Genomic DNA, 16,790 nt, shown 5'->3' on the forward strand with positions numbered 1-16,790 from the left:
GACTCCTTTAGGAATCCAACTTACAAGGGATGTAAAGGACCTCTTCAAGGAGAAATACAAACCACTGCTCAGTGAAATAAAAGAGGACACAAACAAATGGAAGAACATACCATGCTCATGGATAGGAAGAATCAATATCGTGAAAATGGCCATACTGCCCAAGGCCATTTATAGATTCAGTGCCATCCCCATCAAGCTACCAATGACTTTATTCACAGAATTGGAAAAAACTGCTTTAAAGTTCATATGGAACCAAAAAGAGCCCTCATCTCCAAGACAATCCTAAGGCAAAAGAACAAAGCTGGAGGCATCACACTACCTGACTTCAAACTATACTACAAGGCTACCGTAACCAAAACAGCATGTTACTGGTACCAAAACAGAGATATAGACCAATGGAACAGAACAGAGTCCTCAGAAATAATATCACACATCTACAGCCATCTCATCTTTGACAAACCTGAGGAAAACAAGAAATGGGGAAAGAATTCCCTATTTAATAAATGGTGCTGGGAAAATTGGCTAGCCATAAGTAGAAAGCTGAAACTGGATCTTTTCCTTACTCCTTATAAGAAAATTAATTCAAGATGGATTAGAGACTTAAATGTTAGACCTAATACCATAAAAACCCTAGAAGAAAACCTAGGTAATACCATTCAGGACACAGGCATGGGCAAGGACTTCATGTCTAAAACACCAAAAGCAATGGCAACAAAAGCCAAAATTGACAAATGGGATCTCATTAAACTAAAGAGCTTCTGCACAGCAAAAGAAACTACCATTGGAGTGAACAGGCAACCTACAGAATGGGAGAAAATTTTTGCAATCTACTCATCTGACAAAGGACTAATATCCAGAACCTACAAAGAACTCAAACAAATTTACAAGAAAAAAACAAGCAACCCCAACAAAAAGTGGGCAAGGGATATGAACAGACATTTCTCAAAAGAAGACATGCATACAGCCAACAGACACATGAAAAAATGCTCGTCATCACTGGCCATCAGAGAAATGCAAATCAAAACCACAATGAGGTACCATCTCACACCAGTTAGAATGGCAATCATTAAAAAAGTCAGGAAACAACAGGTGCTGGAGAGGATGTGGAGAAATAGGAACACATTTACACTGTTGGTGGGATGGTAAACTAGTTCAACCATTATGGAAAACAGTATGGCGATTCCTCAAGGATCTAGAACTAGAAATACCATATGACCCAGCCATCCCATTACTGGGTATATACCCAAAAGATTATAAATCATGCTGCTATAAAGACACATGCACACGTATGTTCACTGTGGCACTATTCACAATAGCAAAGACTTGGAATCAACCCAAATGTCCATCAGTGACAGACTGGATTAAGAAAATGTGGCACATATACACCATGGAATACTATGCAGCCATAAAAAAGGATGAGTTTGTGTCCTTTGTAGGGACATGGATGCAACTGTAAACCATCATTCTCAGCAAACTATCGCAAGAACAGAAAACCAAACACTGCATTTTCTCACTCATAGGTGGGAACTGAACAATGAGATCACTTGGACTTGGGAAGGGGAACATCACACACCAGGGCCTATTATGAGGAGGGGGGAGGGAGGAGGGATGGCATTGGGAGTTATACCTGATGTAAATGACGAGTTGATGGGTGCTGACGAGTTGATGGATGCAGCACACCAACATGGCACAAGTATACATATGTAACAAACCTGCACATTGTGTACATGTACCCTAGAACTTAAAGTATAATAAAAATAAATAAATAAATAAATGACAACAAAATAAAAATAAAAATGCTTAGATTTGAAAAAGGAATTCAGCAAAATTTCAGGATACAAAATTAATGTGCAAAAATCAATAGCATTTCTATACACCAATAACAAGCTAAGAAACAAATCAAGAATGCAATCCCATTTACAATAGCTGCAAATGAATAAAATGCCTAGGAATCTATTTAACCATGGAGTTGGAACATCTGTACAAAGAAAACTACAATACGCTGGTGAAACAAATTGTAGATGACCCAAAGAAATGGGAAAACATTCCACTCTCATGGATTGGAAGAATTAATATTGTTGAAATGACCATACTGCCCAAAGCAATCTATGGACTCAATGCAATCCATATGAAAATATGCATGCCATTTTTCACAGAATTGGGAAAAACCAATCCTAAAATTCACGTGGAACTAAAAGAGAGCCTAAATAGTCAAAACATTTCTGAGCAAAAAGAACAAAGCTGGAAATATCAAATTACCTGACTCCCAAATTATACTACAAGGCTATAGTTACAAAAACAACATGGTACTTGTATAAAAATCAATACAGATATCAATGGAATAGAGTCAAAAAGTCAAAGATAATGTGACATATCTTTGCCAATGGATATTGACAAAGTTGACAAAAGCATAATATGGGGAAAGGACACCCTCTTCAATAAATGCTGCTGGGAAAACTGGATTGCCATGTGCAGAAGAATGAAACTCACCCTAACTCCCACCATATGTGGGAATCAACTCAAAATGTATTAAAGACTTAAATGTAAACATGAAACTATAAAAGTACTGGAAGAAAATCTAGAGAAAACACGTCTGGACATTGAACTAGGCAAATAATTCATGACTTCAGACCTTCTGAGCTTTTGTGCTCCAAAGCAGAATTAACAAAACCGAAAAGAGACATTGAGACAATTAAACTAAAAAGCCTGTGCACAAATAAATAATCAACAGAATGAACAGAAAGTCGGCAGAATGTGAGAAATTATTTGCAAACTATAGCAAAGATTTGAAATCAACCTAGATGTCCATCAATAAATGAATGGATAAAGAAAATGTAGCACATAAATACAATGGAATATTAGCCTGCAGTTCAAAAAAGAATGTAATCATGTCTTTTGCTGCAACATGGATGTCAGTGGAGGCCATTATCTTAAGTAAAACAACTCAGAGACAGAAAGTCAAATATTGCATACTTTTGCTTATAAACAGAAGCTAAATAGTGTGTACACATGGACATAAAGTGTGGATTAATAGACATAGAAGACTCAGAAAGGTGGTAAGGTGGGATGTGGGGAGAAGGATGAGAAATTACTTAATGAGTGCAATGTACACTATTTGGATGATGGTTATACTAAAATCCCAGAATTTACCACTATGCAATGTGTGCATCTTACTAAACTGTTGTATCCCTTAAAGAGATACAAATAAAATTTAAAAACAAATTGGCAACTTCTTTATGACAAATGGCATGCCAAAGTGAAGACAAGTCACAAATTGGGAGACAATATTTGTAGCCCACATAACCAAAACCAAAACCAAAACAACAACAACAACAACAACAAAAAACTAGCATTCAGAGTATATAAATATTTCAAGTCACCAAAAAGCTAAAAGACAAACATTCAAAACTAAAATGAACCCAAAGAGACAATGTAAAGAAAGAGACTCTAAACTGGCCAATAAAAACAAAAAAGAAAAAAATGCCAACTTCACTAGTGATTAGGGAAATATAAAGTACCAAGCTACTCTTATATAGCCATCTGATTGGCCAACAATTAATATATTTAATAACCCTATGTGTGGCAAAGATATGGCACATTGGGGACATTGGTAATTTTCTGGTATAAGTAATACCAAAGACAAATCTTAGAAAATATAGAATGAAAAACTTCAAGAATAATATATATGGTGTGGTAGCACTTCACTGAAATTTTAAAGACATTAAGTCTGAGAGGGAGGAAGTGGGAAGGGATTGAGATGAGCATTTACAAGTTTCTCTAACCTTTTATTTACTAATAAAACCCCTAAAGTAAGAAATCTATAATAAACATTAACACTTTAATTTCCATGATGGGTACATTGGTGCCTCACGTTATTTTCTTCATGCTTAAAACGTTAAAATAGTTTAAAAATTAAAGGTGCACAAATATTTTAATGTAACTATCAAGCATTTTTAATACAATATTAAGTGTTAGGATGGACAATACACAGGGTGTATTAGTACAGAGGGGAGACTCTTGACTTAATTTAGTCAGGTCAGAGGCCACGTGGAAACAATAACAACTGAATTGAATTTTGAATAGTAAGTATGATTGAACCAGGTAAAAAGAGGTGTAAAAAATGATTTAGTCAGAGGGAAGAGGAAGTAATGTAAATAGAGTCACAAAGATTCACTATTTGAGGAAGCTCTTCAGTATCTAGGCCATAAAGTTAAAAAATGCAAATCAGCCAGGCGCAGTGGCTCACGCCTGTACTCCCAGCACTTTGGGAGGCTGAGGTGGGCAGATCACAAGGTCAGGGTTCGAGACCAGCCTGACCAACATGGTGAAACCCCATCTCTACTAAAAATACAAAAATTAGCCGAGCGTGTTGGCAGGCACCTGTAATCCCAGCTACTCAGGAGGCTGAGGCAGGAGAATTGCTTGAACCTGGGAGGCAGAGGCTGCAAGTGAGCTGAGATCACGCCATTACACTACAGCCTGGGTGATAGAGTGAGACTCCATCTCAACAACAAAAAAAAGGAAGTGCAAATCATGCGTGGTGGGATTGGCAGATGGAATGTAGGAATTAATAGAGGTCAATTACGGGTACTTTTAATTTGTGTTAGGAACTCTACATTCTACCCCAGTTCAAATGATGTATCTTATGTTGGAGAGTAATGCTGTCATATTAGAAATTATGAAAGAGTGCTGAAGCTATTTTGCAGAGAATGGGTTTGGTAATTGTGGTGGCAATAATGGAGTTGAGACCAATTAGGAGGCCATCAAGTAATCTAGGAAAGAGATATGGGACTAGTTTATGAATGTAACAATGAGAACAGTAAGAAGGAAAAAGACCTGCCATATATTTAGGAGGTAAATTTGGCAGGAGTTGAAGACTGAATGGATATGGAAGTTGAAGAAGAGAATGAATTTTTGCCTTGAAAACCTGAGTAGATCACAGTAACATTAACAGAGAACTGGACAATGGAGGAAAAGCAGGTTGGAGAGAATAATGAATTTGGTTTTCAATACTTTATATTGGGAGTGTTTGTGGAATAAATTGTAGTGATGCCCAACATTAAGTCAGTTATTCTAGTCCGAAGCTCAGGCGAAAGGCCAAAGCTTGACAAGAGGTAGTCATTATTCTAAGGAACAAAAACATTGAATTTATTATTATATGGCAGGTTAGAGCTGACTTTAGTGGCTACTCATTACTTATCACAGCGTCATTTCTATCTTTTCCAGCACTCACTTAAAACATTTGGATGGGGACCTTATCCTGTGTTGGGTGCCTAATGTCATTAAATACACATTATATATTTTTATTATTTATTTATTTATTTATTTTTATTATACTTTAAGTTCTAGGGTACATGTGCATAACGTGCAGGTTTGTTACATATGTATACTTGTGCCATGTTGGTGTGCTGCACCCATTATATATTTTTAAAGGAATGTCTCTATATAATTCTTATTTACCTGCCAAACATTTGATGAATGCCTACCATGCATACTGGGTATCACGCTAGTAGTTCCAAACAGAGAAATAAATAAAATAGCCCCTAATCTCAAGAGTCTCACTATCTAGTCAAATATATAGAAATTAAATTAAAAAGTGAAATAAGTTCAAAACAAATACACATGCAATGTAAAAAAGTATCACGGAGGGAGAAGGAATTCATTCTCCTTACTATACAGTGTCAGGGAAGTTTCCTAGACTAAATGACATCTGAAATATCTGTTTCTTTTTTTTTTTTTTTTGAGAGGGAGTTTCACTCTTGTTGCCCGGGCTGGAGTGCGATGACACGATCTTGGCTCACTGCAACCTCCGCCTCCTGGGTTCAGCCTCCTGAGTAGCTGGGATTATAGGCGTGCGCCACCACGCCCGGCTAATTTTTCTTCTTTTTGTATTTTTAGGAGAGACAGTGCTTCTCCATGTTGGTCAGGCTGGTCTCGAACTCCTGACCTCAGGTGATCTGCCTGCCTCGGCCTCCCAAAGTGCTGGGATTACAGGCGTGAGCCACCGCACCAGGCTGAAATGTCTTTTGAAAGGTGAAGAGGACTCTGTCTGGTTGATGGGGTATGACAGTAGGGAGGAAGGGGTATTTTGGGTAGAGAAGATAATATGATTCCTTGTGTCACAAGCAACCAGCTTGATGCATTTGGAAATTACGATCTGGTACTACCTGAGCGTGAAGTGGAAGAACGATGACCAGTTGGAGTTGTGGTTAGAGAGGGAGATAACATCTGTTTACTCAAATTGTGCAGATATATTTCTGTACACAATAGTTCACTTATCTAAAGGTTTTAATATAAAATAGTATTTTTGAATTATGGAGAGGAAAAATGGTGGATCAGGATTACAGGCAGAAGAACTGGACATGAAAAGTAAAAGCAGGAGGCCACATCAACAATCAAGATCAGATTGAACCTTGACCTTAGAGTGAATTAATTTCATTAAGGGCTCACTCATCTAATTTAAGCACATTTTAGGTAATTTTAACCTAGATTGACTAATATTTGAATGAGTCTCTGTCTCAAAATACTCTAGTATGTCCTGTCCCTAAATACTCATACTGCTTGTATTCTCTCAGGTCTTGCCTCTTTCTCATCAGGGCTATTCCAAATTGTCAACTGTGGTTCTGACACTACACTTATTTTTTTTGCTATCTACTCTTTCTTCACTTGACAGATTCCCAAAGAATGTATTATGTTCCTTAAGTAACTGTCTAGTTTTCTGTCACAGAATCAGTGACAGCTTTCTTTTTTTTTTTTTTTTTTTCCCGAGACAGTGTCTTGCTCTGTCGTCCAGGCTGGAGTGCAGTGGCGTGATCTCAGCTCACTGCAACCTCCGCCTCCCAGGTTCAAGCAATTCTCCTGCCTCAGCCTCCTGAGTAGCTGGGATTACAGACATGTGCCACCACATCTGGCTAATTTTTATATTTTTAGTCAAGACGGGATTTCACCAAGTTAGCCAGGCTGGTCTCAAACTCCTGAACTCGTGATCCCCATGCCTGGGCCTCCCAAAGTGCTGGGATTACAGGCATGAGCCACCGAGCCAGGCAGCGACAGCTTTCTTAGGTATGGCTTTCTGAAATGGCTGATGTGATGAAATCTTTTACTGTTTGTGTAAGTTCTAGCAATGGTTGCTATCACTACACTCATCAAGCCTATAGTACTGTACTAGTATTGCAGAGTGGTTCACCATCTTTTGCATGACTTTTTGCATAAATATTTCTAGACTATACAGAATCATAAGCATAACTAAAAGCCCCTAATAGTTGCAAAAACTTCTAAGGATGCTTACAGATACTTCTGAGTTGAAAAAATATAACCTGTGGTTCACTTTCTAAGAGCAAACATTTCTTGATGTAAGAGGGACACCAGAAACTATTACATGCTCACAAAAATGTCAAATCACTTAGGAATTTCATGTTTGTATTGGGTGATAAACTATTTTCAAATCTTCTTCAAAAATAAGGTAGATTTTTCTTTACTTGGACTATCCAGCTAATCCTGCCTGAAAATCAAGGAATGTGATAATTGTCCATATACTATTTCTCAGAAATCATAACAAAAATAAAATTTGAAGTGTGAATGTATATAAATAAGGAGGTAGTAGTGATTGTTTTATTGTACCAAAATACCAATCTATACAAATAGGTAAATCTGTTCTCAAAGTATGGTATCCCTAAGGTCATCTTTCCATGGGTCAAAACTTAGTTGTTCTTCTCTTTACACATCTGCATATGTTACTTTTAGAATTTTCTTCCTGAAAACCCTCTAAGTAGCAAGTCAAGTTGGTGTAGAAAGAGATCTGTATCCCCTGTTTATGTTCTAATTGTCTCTTTCGGATGAAATACTCTCTTTATTCTGATGCTACTGTGTTTCATGGAAATCTTCAGGCAATTACTTGAACTCTTCCTGAAAACCTTCTAAGTGGCAAGTCGAGTTGGTGTAGAAAGAGGTCTATGTCCCCTATTTATGTTCTGATCGTCTCCTTCAGCTGAAATACTGTCTTTATTCAGATGCTACAGTGTTTCATGAAAATCTTCAGGCCACATCTTTTACTTGAACTCTTCCCTAATAATACAGCAGTCTTAATTAATCTTTGATTGTCTAAGAATTTATAATTGTAACATGTGCTTTATAATTAAGTACTTCATTGTATAGTATTTTATAATTTTCACTGATTATTTGAGAGTGTCAGTCTTATCCACAGTGATTCTATTAACTTCTCAATTACTCTCAAAGACTTGAATTGAAGAAAATCACTAGCACTTCACACTGGTAAATTTCAACAAGTTTTCCATGTTTCAGAACAATCATTCATTCATGAATTCATTGAATAAATATTTATTGGGCTCCTAAATGTGACATACACTGTTTCAGGCAATGGAGATATAGCAGTAAACAAAACAACAACCAAAAATTTAGGCCATCAGTGAATTTTAATTCTAGTAAGGAGATTCCAGACAATAGATAAATAATTTAAATACACACTGGGTCAGTTTTTCATATGAGAAAAAGAAAGAAAGAGTAGAATGTGATTCTATTGAGTAATAACAGCAGTACCTTATTTTTAAATAGGGTGGTCTGGGAGGGCTTTGTTGACAGTACATTTAAGAAAAGGCCTGAAGGTGATAAGCAAATGAGCATTGCAGATATTTGTGGAGGAGAGTTCTGGTCAAACGAACAGAGACAAGGCTACTGAGATATTGTCATGGAGCTCTAAAGGCACCAAATTTCTTAGGAAAGTTATATTTACATGTGACCAAGGTATTTGTCTGGTGGCCTTTCACAAAACAGATCCTTATTTCCTAGGATGTCAAGCCAATCTTACCTAGCTTCTTTTGATCCTATCTGGTTATCACTTCTTAGGAAAACCTTCCCTAACTACAAAGATTGCATTGCATCCTTCTCTAGGCATGCCCTTCATGTTGAATGCACCTTCACACAAAAGTGCTTATTTAAACATCTGCAATTACCTGTTTAATGGGCAACGCACTTGAATGTAAACTTCATGAGGGCAGGATCTGTTTCGTTCATGCCTGCATTCCTGTCTCCTTGGCACTAAATAGAACCAAATAAATTACCAAAGTACTACTTGTGCAGATATGGTGCACACACAGGAAGTTTAACGGACTTCCTTAATGATGAAGGGGTCATATTTTGTATCCTCATTGTACTAGACATAACCCTTTTTGACTGATCCTTGCTAACAAAAGGGAGAGCTGAGTTCATTTGAAAGGAAATGAAGATTTAATGAATGAACAAGGTGCAAGAGACTTTCTGAAGCTCTAAGTCACTCCCATAAATACTCAAGAGAAAATATAATCAACCTGAATATCAACATCAGCATTATCATCAACAAAAGCACCAGATACACAAGTCTGTCCAGGAATATAACAAAAACTACTAAATTCCTATTATTTATTAGGCATTGCTCTAGATGTTTCGGACACATTAGCGACCAAAACAAAGAAAAATTCTTCCTATTATGAAATGGAGTTTACATTCTCAGTTAGGAGAAAATATACCATAACCATAGGAAATAAGTAAATTATACAATATTGTGAGGATGGTTAGTGCTAGGGGAAAAAACAGAAACCCAGTAAGGGAAATTAAGAGTATATTTTCAAATAGGGTGAACGGGTAGACCTTGTTTTGCAGGTGATATTTGACACATGTTGAGAAAAAATTTCACTCTGATAGTGACAGAAGTCAACTTTGTGAGGGCAGTAAATTATTATAGAAAAGATTATATCACATATCTGAATGCAGAGGGAAACAAGGCTTGAATGAGTCAAGCACATTAGTAAGAGGAGGAGAGAGAGGACGTCTGTCTTGGACTTAAAATTTAGGATTTAACTTTACAAGAGCATTAAACTACAGTTGCAACAAAATCAAAGAAAAAAATATTTTAGATTGTTTGCTAAGAGAAGACATTAAAACACATTTTCAGTAAAAAATTCCACGTATTTTATGATGAGAGAAAAGTCTTACCATTTTTACTGATGTCGAGTTCCTTAAGATTAACTAAACTAGCAATAGTGGTTGGCAGATTTGAAAGGTCATTATCAGGAATACTTAGTTTTCGTAGAGCTTGACAGTTGAACAATTGCTGTAATAGAAAATAATCATTAATTAGATCTCAATTTGATTAAATTCATTCATAAACTCAGTAACAAAATTAAAGTCACGATGTTTATATATGTAGTAGTAAAAGAACCAGTTATAAAAGCCTCATTTTCCTCCATACTCATCTTCTCAATTGTTTCTGAATGGCTTCACATTCTATTCCCATATTAGTGCTTCTATTTTCTGCTACCCAGATTCTTGCCCCTACTTTTACCATTCACATTCAATTGGCTACTGAATCCCCACTGACTGCTTTTGCTTTTAAGTAACTTCTGGAGTTGTCTCTTCTTTTCTATTCTGACAGCTACCAGGATTACCTCAGTTCTGTTTTTCTGTGACCACATTAGATTTCATGAGGTATTATTTTAATTGAATCACATTAAACAGTTGTTTATCTAATATGCAAAAACTGCAATACACTGGAATACCTGAGCTCACATTTCTTTTGTGCTCCCTCCCCCAACTGTTTCATAAGGTGCATGAGACATTTAACCTCTGATATTTGGTGAAAAAAATCACTCGTAATTGCTTCATTTCTGCCATCAGTCCAAAGGATTAGGTGGGAAAGAGCCAAGTGTTAAAGTAATAGCTGTGAAATCCAGCATGCTTATATTCACTGGTTGAGGCAGATGCTTCTTTAAAATGTGAATTCTTGAGCTTTACCCAAATAGGTCCTGGAAGGGGGTCAACAATCTGCATTTTTAACAAGCACATCAGTGATCTGGAAGCTTTGACATAGGTGTTTGCAGTATCATATTTTGAGAAACAATAAATTAGATGGTTTAGCTCTGTCCAATTCATCTTGACTCCTGCCAGATATGAACATCTGGGACAGAATTTTTGATTCATTTCTGGAAGAATTATCTTAATGAGATCTTTTCTGTTTGACATTTCTAATTCTGTTTTGCTGAATTTCCACAGATGAAGTCTGGTATCCGTGACTATGAAATTGGCCTACAGTACATTTAACTACCATTTGTTCTTACATGTAATTTGTTATTTATAGGCAAAAACAATGTAGCACATGGTTGTTATGTCTTAACTCATTAGCCTTTAAAAAATAAATTGGGCTGGTTGTTACTTAATATGAAATAATGCAGTTTCTTACTTTGGGTCATGTTTGGTGCCTTACAAAGATTATTTGTAACACTTCATGTAGTGTAGAATTAATTGTCAATATCTCAGACATAAATGTTGCTATTTCTTTTTATGAAACCCCAAAAAGAGAACTTGGATGCATACTTTGATGGATAGTTTCCACTATTAATTTTCCTTCTAAATAAATAGGAAAACAGATGCCTACACTCTTGGTAAAAGTTAATTTATACTTATTCCAGTCTCTATAATTCTGTTACGACTATTACATCTATATCTGCATGCAGTGTGGTCAGTTATAGATACGTAGATTTAAAAAAATCAATTGTCTTATGACTGATTTTGGTAAGATTTACTAACAACTCTCTAGTCCGATCACTATTATACAACCATTTCAAGCCATGTTCAGGATAATGATTTTCAAAACACAATTTGTTTGTTTTATAAATTTGTCTCATCATCCCAACTAAATTCTGAAATGAGCTCAAGAATTAATAGTCCCACTATTAAGAGTCCCAGTATTCTTTTTCAACTTTAAATGAAGTCACATGAGAAAGAAAAGACACAGAAACTTCTGAACAGCCTGTAACAAAAAGAATCTAAGATCTCCTTGGTGTAGAAGCTGAGAATATGGTATGTGGAATCAGACTGACGTGTGTTCAATCTCCACCCATCTATTTACTAGCTGTGCAATCTTGGGCAAGTTACATAATATCTTTGAACTCATCAGTTTCTTTGCCTCTAAAATGAAAACAATACGTTACCTAACTTGAAGAGTTGCTGAGAGAATTATATGAGTCAATAGATTCATCAGTTCTAAGTCACACATATTTTCACATATTAACAGCTTTGATATTTGGAATGCACCCTGCAGTCAGGAGTAAGTTATGATTTTTAAGGAGTATTTTTTCTTCCTTAATGGTACTATAATATTGATGTGTCTTATAATCAATGGCCTTGAATTTGATGAAATAAGGTACTTGTGAAAATGTAAGACTGTGTTTGTCACAGAGTAAAGCTTGATAACGTAAACTATTATTAATATTTATGTACCAGATACAGAGGCACACCTATATAGTAATCTATTTTTTACTTTTCTAGATGATGGAGGCAGGAGTCATGCCTGATCTATCTTGGTATCAACCAGTTTCTTCCTTCTATACACCAAAGTGGCTGGTACAGTGTCCTGTACATAGTATATACTGAGGAAATATTTTTGAAATTCTGCGTAGATAATTAAAAGGGAAATAAAGAGAACGCTAAATTCCAGATGAGAGTGGTAGTTCACTGGATTGGGAACTTCAGATAGGTAAACAGTCTCAGTGGAATCCAGGTTGCAAATATAAAACAGTGAACTTCTTAATATAACTATGAAGAATACAAATTGGCAAATAAATTAAAAAGGCATTTTAACAGCTGTTTCAAGATTCAAAAGCTTTGAATAAAATGAGGAATGATTACAAAATACCTGTAATTCTTCAGTACAGTAGAATACGGCAAATATAATTGATAGCTATTATAATTAGAGTAAAACTGTTAGTGGTCATGGTAAACTTCTCAATGATTCTCAAAGACTTGAATTGAATTGAAGGCATGGTTATCCTGTCTTCATTTGCTAATGGTATTTTACATTTCAAAAACAATAAAATTGTTTCGAGTCTTAAAATATTTGTGTACTCAAGTGTTCTTTTTTTCTTGGGCTAAAGGAAGCAATTTAACTCTGAAGAAATTGGTTTGAGAAGAGTATATGATATAAATTACTGACACCAAAGTAAACATTTAGAACTGAAACACAGCAGCTAGATTTCTTCTCTGAGAGTTAACAAAAAGAAAAAAGCCTCAAAAGTTGAAAATAAAAATACATTTGGAGCTAAAAATGTATATTCCAAGATATTTCATTCATTCACTCATTTGTTCATTCATGAAAAACCATTTATTGATACTTGCCACAAGGTAGACACTATGCTAAGTGCAGGGGAAACAACTATACTTGAGCCCAGATTCTTCATATTTTAATATTCAGACATTAATATATTTTCATATTTGGGCAGTAATGTACTTTAATATTCAGATGTTTATTTAAGTTTAAAGTAATTTAATTGAAATTTATGTTGGGGCAAATATCAGTTGTAATGAAAATGCACAGGTAGGATATCTGTACCAGATTTTATTGTTAATGGTGCTGGAGTTGATTTATGAAAGTATCTTTAGGAAAGGTGTGAAAAAGTGGACCATGAGAGAGCCATCAGAAGTTAGCCAGATGAAGGCTAAAGAGGCAATAATGTCACACTTTTGTTGAAACATCTAAAGATAATCCCAACTCAAAGAATATGTAGCTCAAACTAGTTTCAGATATTTGCTTGGTAACATAAGGAGACTTGAATCTTGGAGTGAATGGTATGAGCCTACAACATCTATATGCATCTAAAATATATTTATTGAATATCTATTATATCTATGATTTGTCTTCAACACTAAAGATAAAGGTATGAAAAGATATCAACTTCTGTTTCTCAAGTATGGTAAACTAAATATTTAAAGAGTAATCTTTTGGTACAGCAAAACTAAACACCCTCACACTCACCCACTGCTTTATTGTATAAAATGAGCTCTGACTGTAATTTGAGGCAATTTTTGAATTCCAGAATAACAGGAAAAATAACACATAGACTTACATGAGTCTGGATTTAGCTTTTGCTCTGGTGGTGTCTGTTGGTCCCTGATAGGTTAAGCCTGAGTTAAAGATATTGCAAGCGGAAGGATAGAAGACTGCTTGGAGTCTGAACAGAGTGAGAGATTGGCTTAGAGACCACCCCCAGTGAGTGAACTAGGAAAAAACTGGGTCTGCAAAGGGATTTAGCAGGGGATACATGTATTTCTCAGCCTCGGCTTTGAGTGAAGTGTGAAAAAGGAAGAAAAGAAGGAAGGGAGGCAGGAAGGAGGAAAAAAGGAAGGAAGGAAGGCAGGAGGGATGGAGGGAGGGGGAAGAAGGAGTAAAGAAAAGAAAAAGAATGAAGAAAGGAAGTGACACAGTTTGGCTGTGTCCTCACCCAAATCTCATCCTGTAGCTCCCATAATTCTCACATGTTGTGGGAGGGACCTGGTGGGAGGTAATTGAATCATGGGGGCAAGTCTTTCAAGCCGGCTGCAGAAATTTGCATAAATAATGAGGAGCTGAAAGTTAATCACCAAGGCAATGGGTAAAACGTCTTCAGGGCATGTTGGAGACCTTTGTGGCAGCCTCTCCCATCACAGACCCAGGGCCCTGTGCTGTGTGCAGAAAGGGGCCAACATAGAGGCTGGGCCATGGCTTCAGAGGGTGCAAGCCCCAAGCCTTGGCAGCTTCCACGTGGCATTGAGCCTGCAAGTACACAGAAGTCCAAAATTGGGGTTTGTGAACCTCTGAGTAGATTTCAGAAGATGAATGGAAGTGTCTGGGTACCCAGGCAGAAGTTTGCTGCAGGGGCGGGGCCCTCATGGAGAATCTCTGTGAGGGCAGTGCAGAAGGGAAATGTGAGGTTGGAGCTCCCATACAGAGTCCCTCCTTGGGTACCCCCTAGTGGAGCTGTGAGAAGAGGGCCACCTTCCCCTAGAACCCAGAATGGTAGATCCACTGACAGCTTGCACATTGTGCCTGGAAAAGCTGCAGACACTCAATGACAGCCCATGAAAGCAGCCGGGAGGGGAGCTGTACCCCACAGGGCCACAAGTACAGAGCTGCCCAAGGCTGTGGGAGCCCACCTCTCGAATCAGTGTGACCTGGATGTGAGACATGGAGTCAAAGGAGATCATTTTGGAGCTTTAAGATTTTGGACTTGCATGGGGCTTGTGGACCCTTTGTTTTGGCCCATTTCTTCTATTTGGAATGGCTGTCTTTACCCAATGCCTGTACTCCCATTGTATCTAGGAAGTAACTAACTTGCTTTTGATTTTACAGGCCCATAGGTGGAAGGGACTTGTCTTGTCTCAGATGAGACTTTGTACTGTGGACTTTTGAGTTAATGCTGAAATGAGTTAAGACTTTGAGGGACTGTTGGGGAAGCATGATTGGTTTTGAAATGTGAGTACATAAGATCTGGGAGAGTACAGGGGCAGAATGATATGGTTTGGCTGTGTCCCCACCCAAATCTCATCTTGTAGCTCCCATAATTCCCATGTATTGTTAGAGGGACCCAGTGGGAGGTAATTAAATCATAGTCTTTCCTGTGTTGTTTTTGTGATTGAATAAATCTCAAAAGATCTGATGGTTTTAAAAAGGGGAGTTTCCCTGCACAAGCTCTTCTCTTGTCTGCCAGCATGGGAGATGTGCCTTTTACCTTCCACCATAATTGTGAGGACTCTTCAGTCATGTGGAACCATAAGTCCAATAAACTTTTTCTTTTGTAAATTGTCCAGTCTTGTGTATGTCTTTATCAGCAGCATGAAAATAGACTAATACAGGTAGGAAGGGAAAGAAGAAAAAATAAGAGGGATGAAAAAGAAGAAAAAAAGGAAAGGAAGGGAAAGAATGAAGGACAGATAGGAATAGCAAAGGAATGAAGAGAGAGAGGGAAGGAAAGGAAGAAGGAAGAAAAAAATAATAAAAAGAAAGAGAGAGAGAAAAAAGTCTTCTAGGAATTGCCAACCACAAGCCTGACCTCTCTTGTGTTAGAGACTGGAATTCACAGTATCTATGGGGCTTCTTTAAACCCACTTGCGAGTTACAAGTGGTCCTGTGTTAATATTGCCCAAAGTGCCAGGTAGAAGCATACACAAGTCTCCCCTAAGGAACTCAACTTTAAATTTAGGCCTTTGTCTCACAGATAACGTTGCAAAAAACATAACATCATTTAACAAGATCACTGAATATATAATAAAATAATTGACTTGAGTGAGATGTTACAGAAAAACAAAGAATCAAGCCTGCAAATGGTGGATATAATAGAATTATGAAACATAAAATGTAAAATAAATGCATTTAATATGTTTAAAGAAATAAAAGTAGGATTTAAAAGACTGCCTAAATGACGTGGAGGAGAGGGTAAGAAGGTCTTTTTGGAATTTTGGGAAACCATAGAAAATAAAATGAGTGAGTTAGTGGAGGAATTTCAGAATTGTTGGAAGGCACTCATATTCAGATTGAGCAAGCCCAACAAATTCTAAGCAAGATAAATAAAAAGGGAATCTATATCTAGACTTACATGAAGTTGCAGAGTATCAAAGGTAATAGATCTTAAAGTTTGTCAAGGAAAGATTATTTTGAAAAGCTCAGAAATTAGGGCTGTCTTCTCAACAACAAGTACAGCAGCAATTCATTAGATGTCATCTCTGAAGTATTGAGAGTAAATAATCTTATATTTACAGTTATCTTTTTTAATAAAGGAAAAATAAGTTTTTCAGACAAAAATAGACTTTACTATCGAGAGACTACTGAAGCCGCTGTGAAAGAATATTTTTTAGTAAGGAAAAAAATATGACCAAGAAGAGAGGTCAGAGCAGCAAGAAAGAATATTAATTAAAAACAAGAACAAAAAATAAGTGGTTACATCTAAACATTGACTACATAAAACAGTAACAAAATGGATAATTGTTGG

At 36.6% G+C, this 16,790-nt stretch overlaps 1 protein-coding gene across 21 annotated transcripts in view; it reads right to left on the minus strand.

The window, feature by feature from the left end:
- LRRC7 (leucine rich repeat containing 7) overlaps nucleotides 1-16,790 on the minus strand; it is a 553,605-nt gene that overhangs the window by 314,294 nt on the left and 222,521 nt on the right. For all 21 annotated transcript variants that reach the window (XM_074003903.1, XM_074003898.1, XM_005543054.5 and 18 more), the window contains one exon: nucleotides 9,988-10,105. In XM_074003903.1, the coding sequence (XP_073860004.1) occupies nucleotides 9,988-10,105 (118 nt within the window). The remainder of the gene's footprint in view (nucleotides 1-9,987; nucleotides 10,106-16,790) is intronic.

This window comes from Macaca fascicularis, chromosome 1 (assembly GCF_037993035.2).
Source record: "Macaca fascicularis isolate 582-1 chromosome 1, T2T-MFA8v1.1".
NCBI classification, from domain to species: Eukaryota; Metazoa; Chordata; class Mammalia; order Primates; family Cercopithecidae; genus Macaca; species Macaca fascicularis.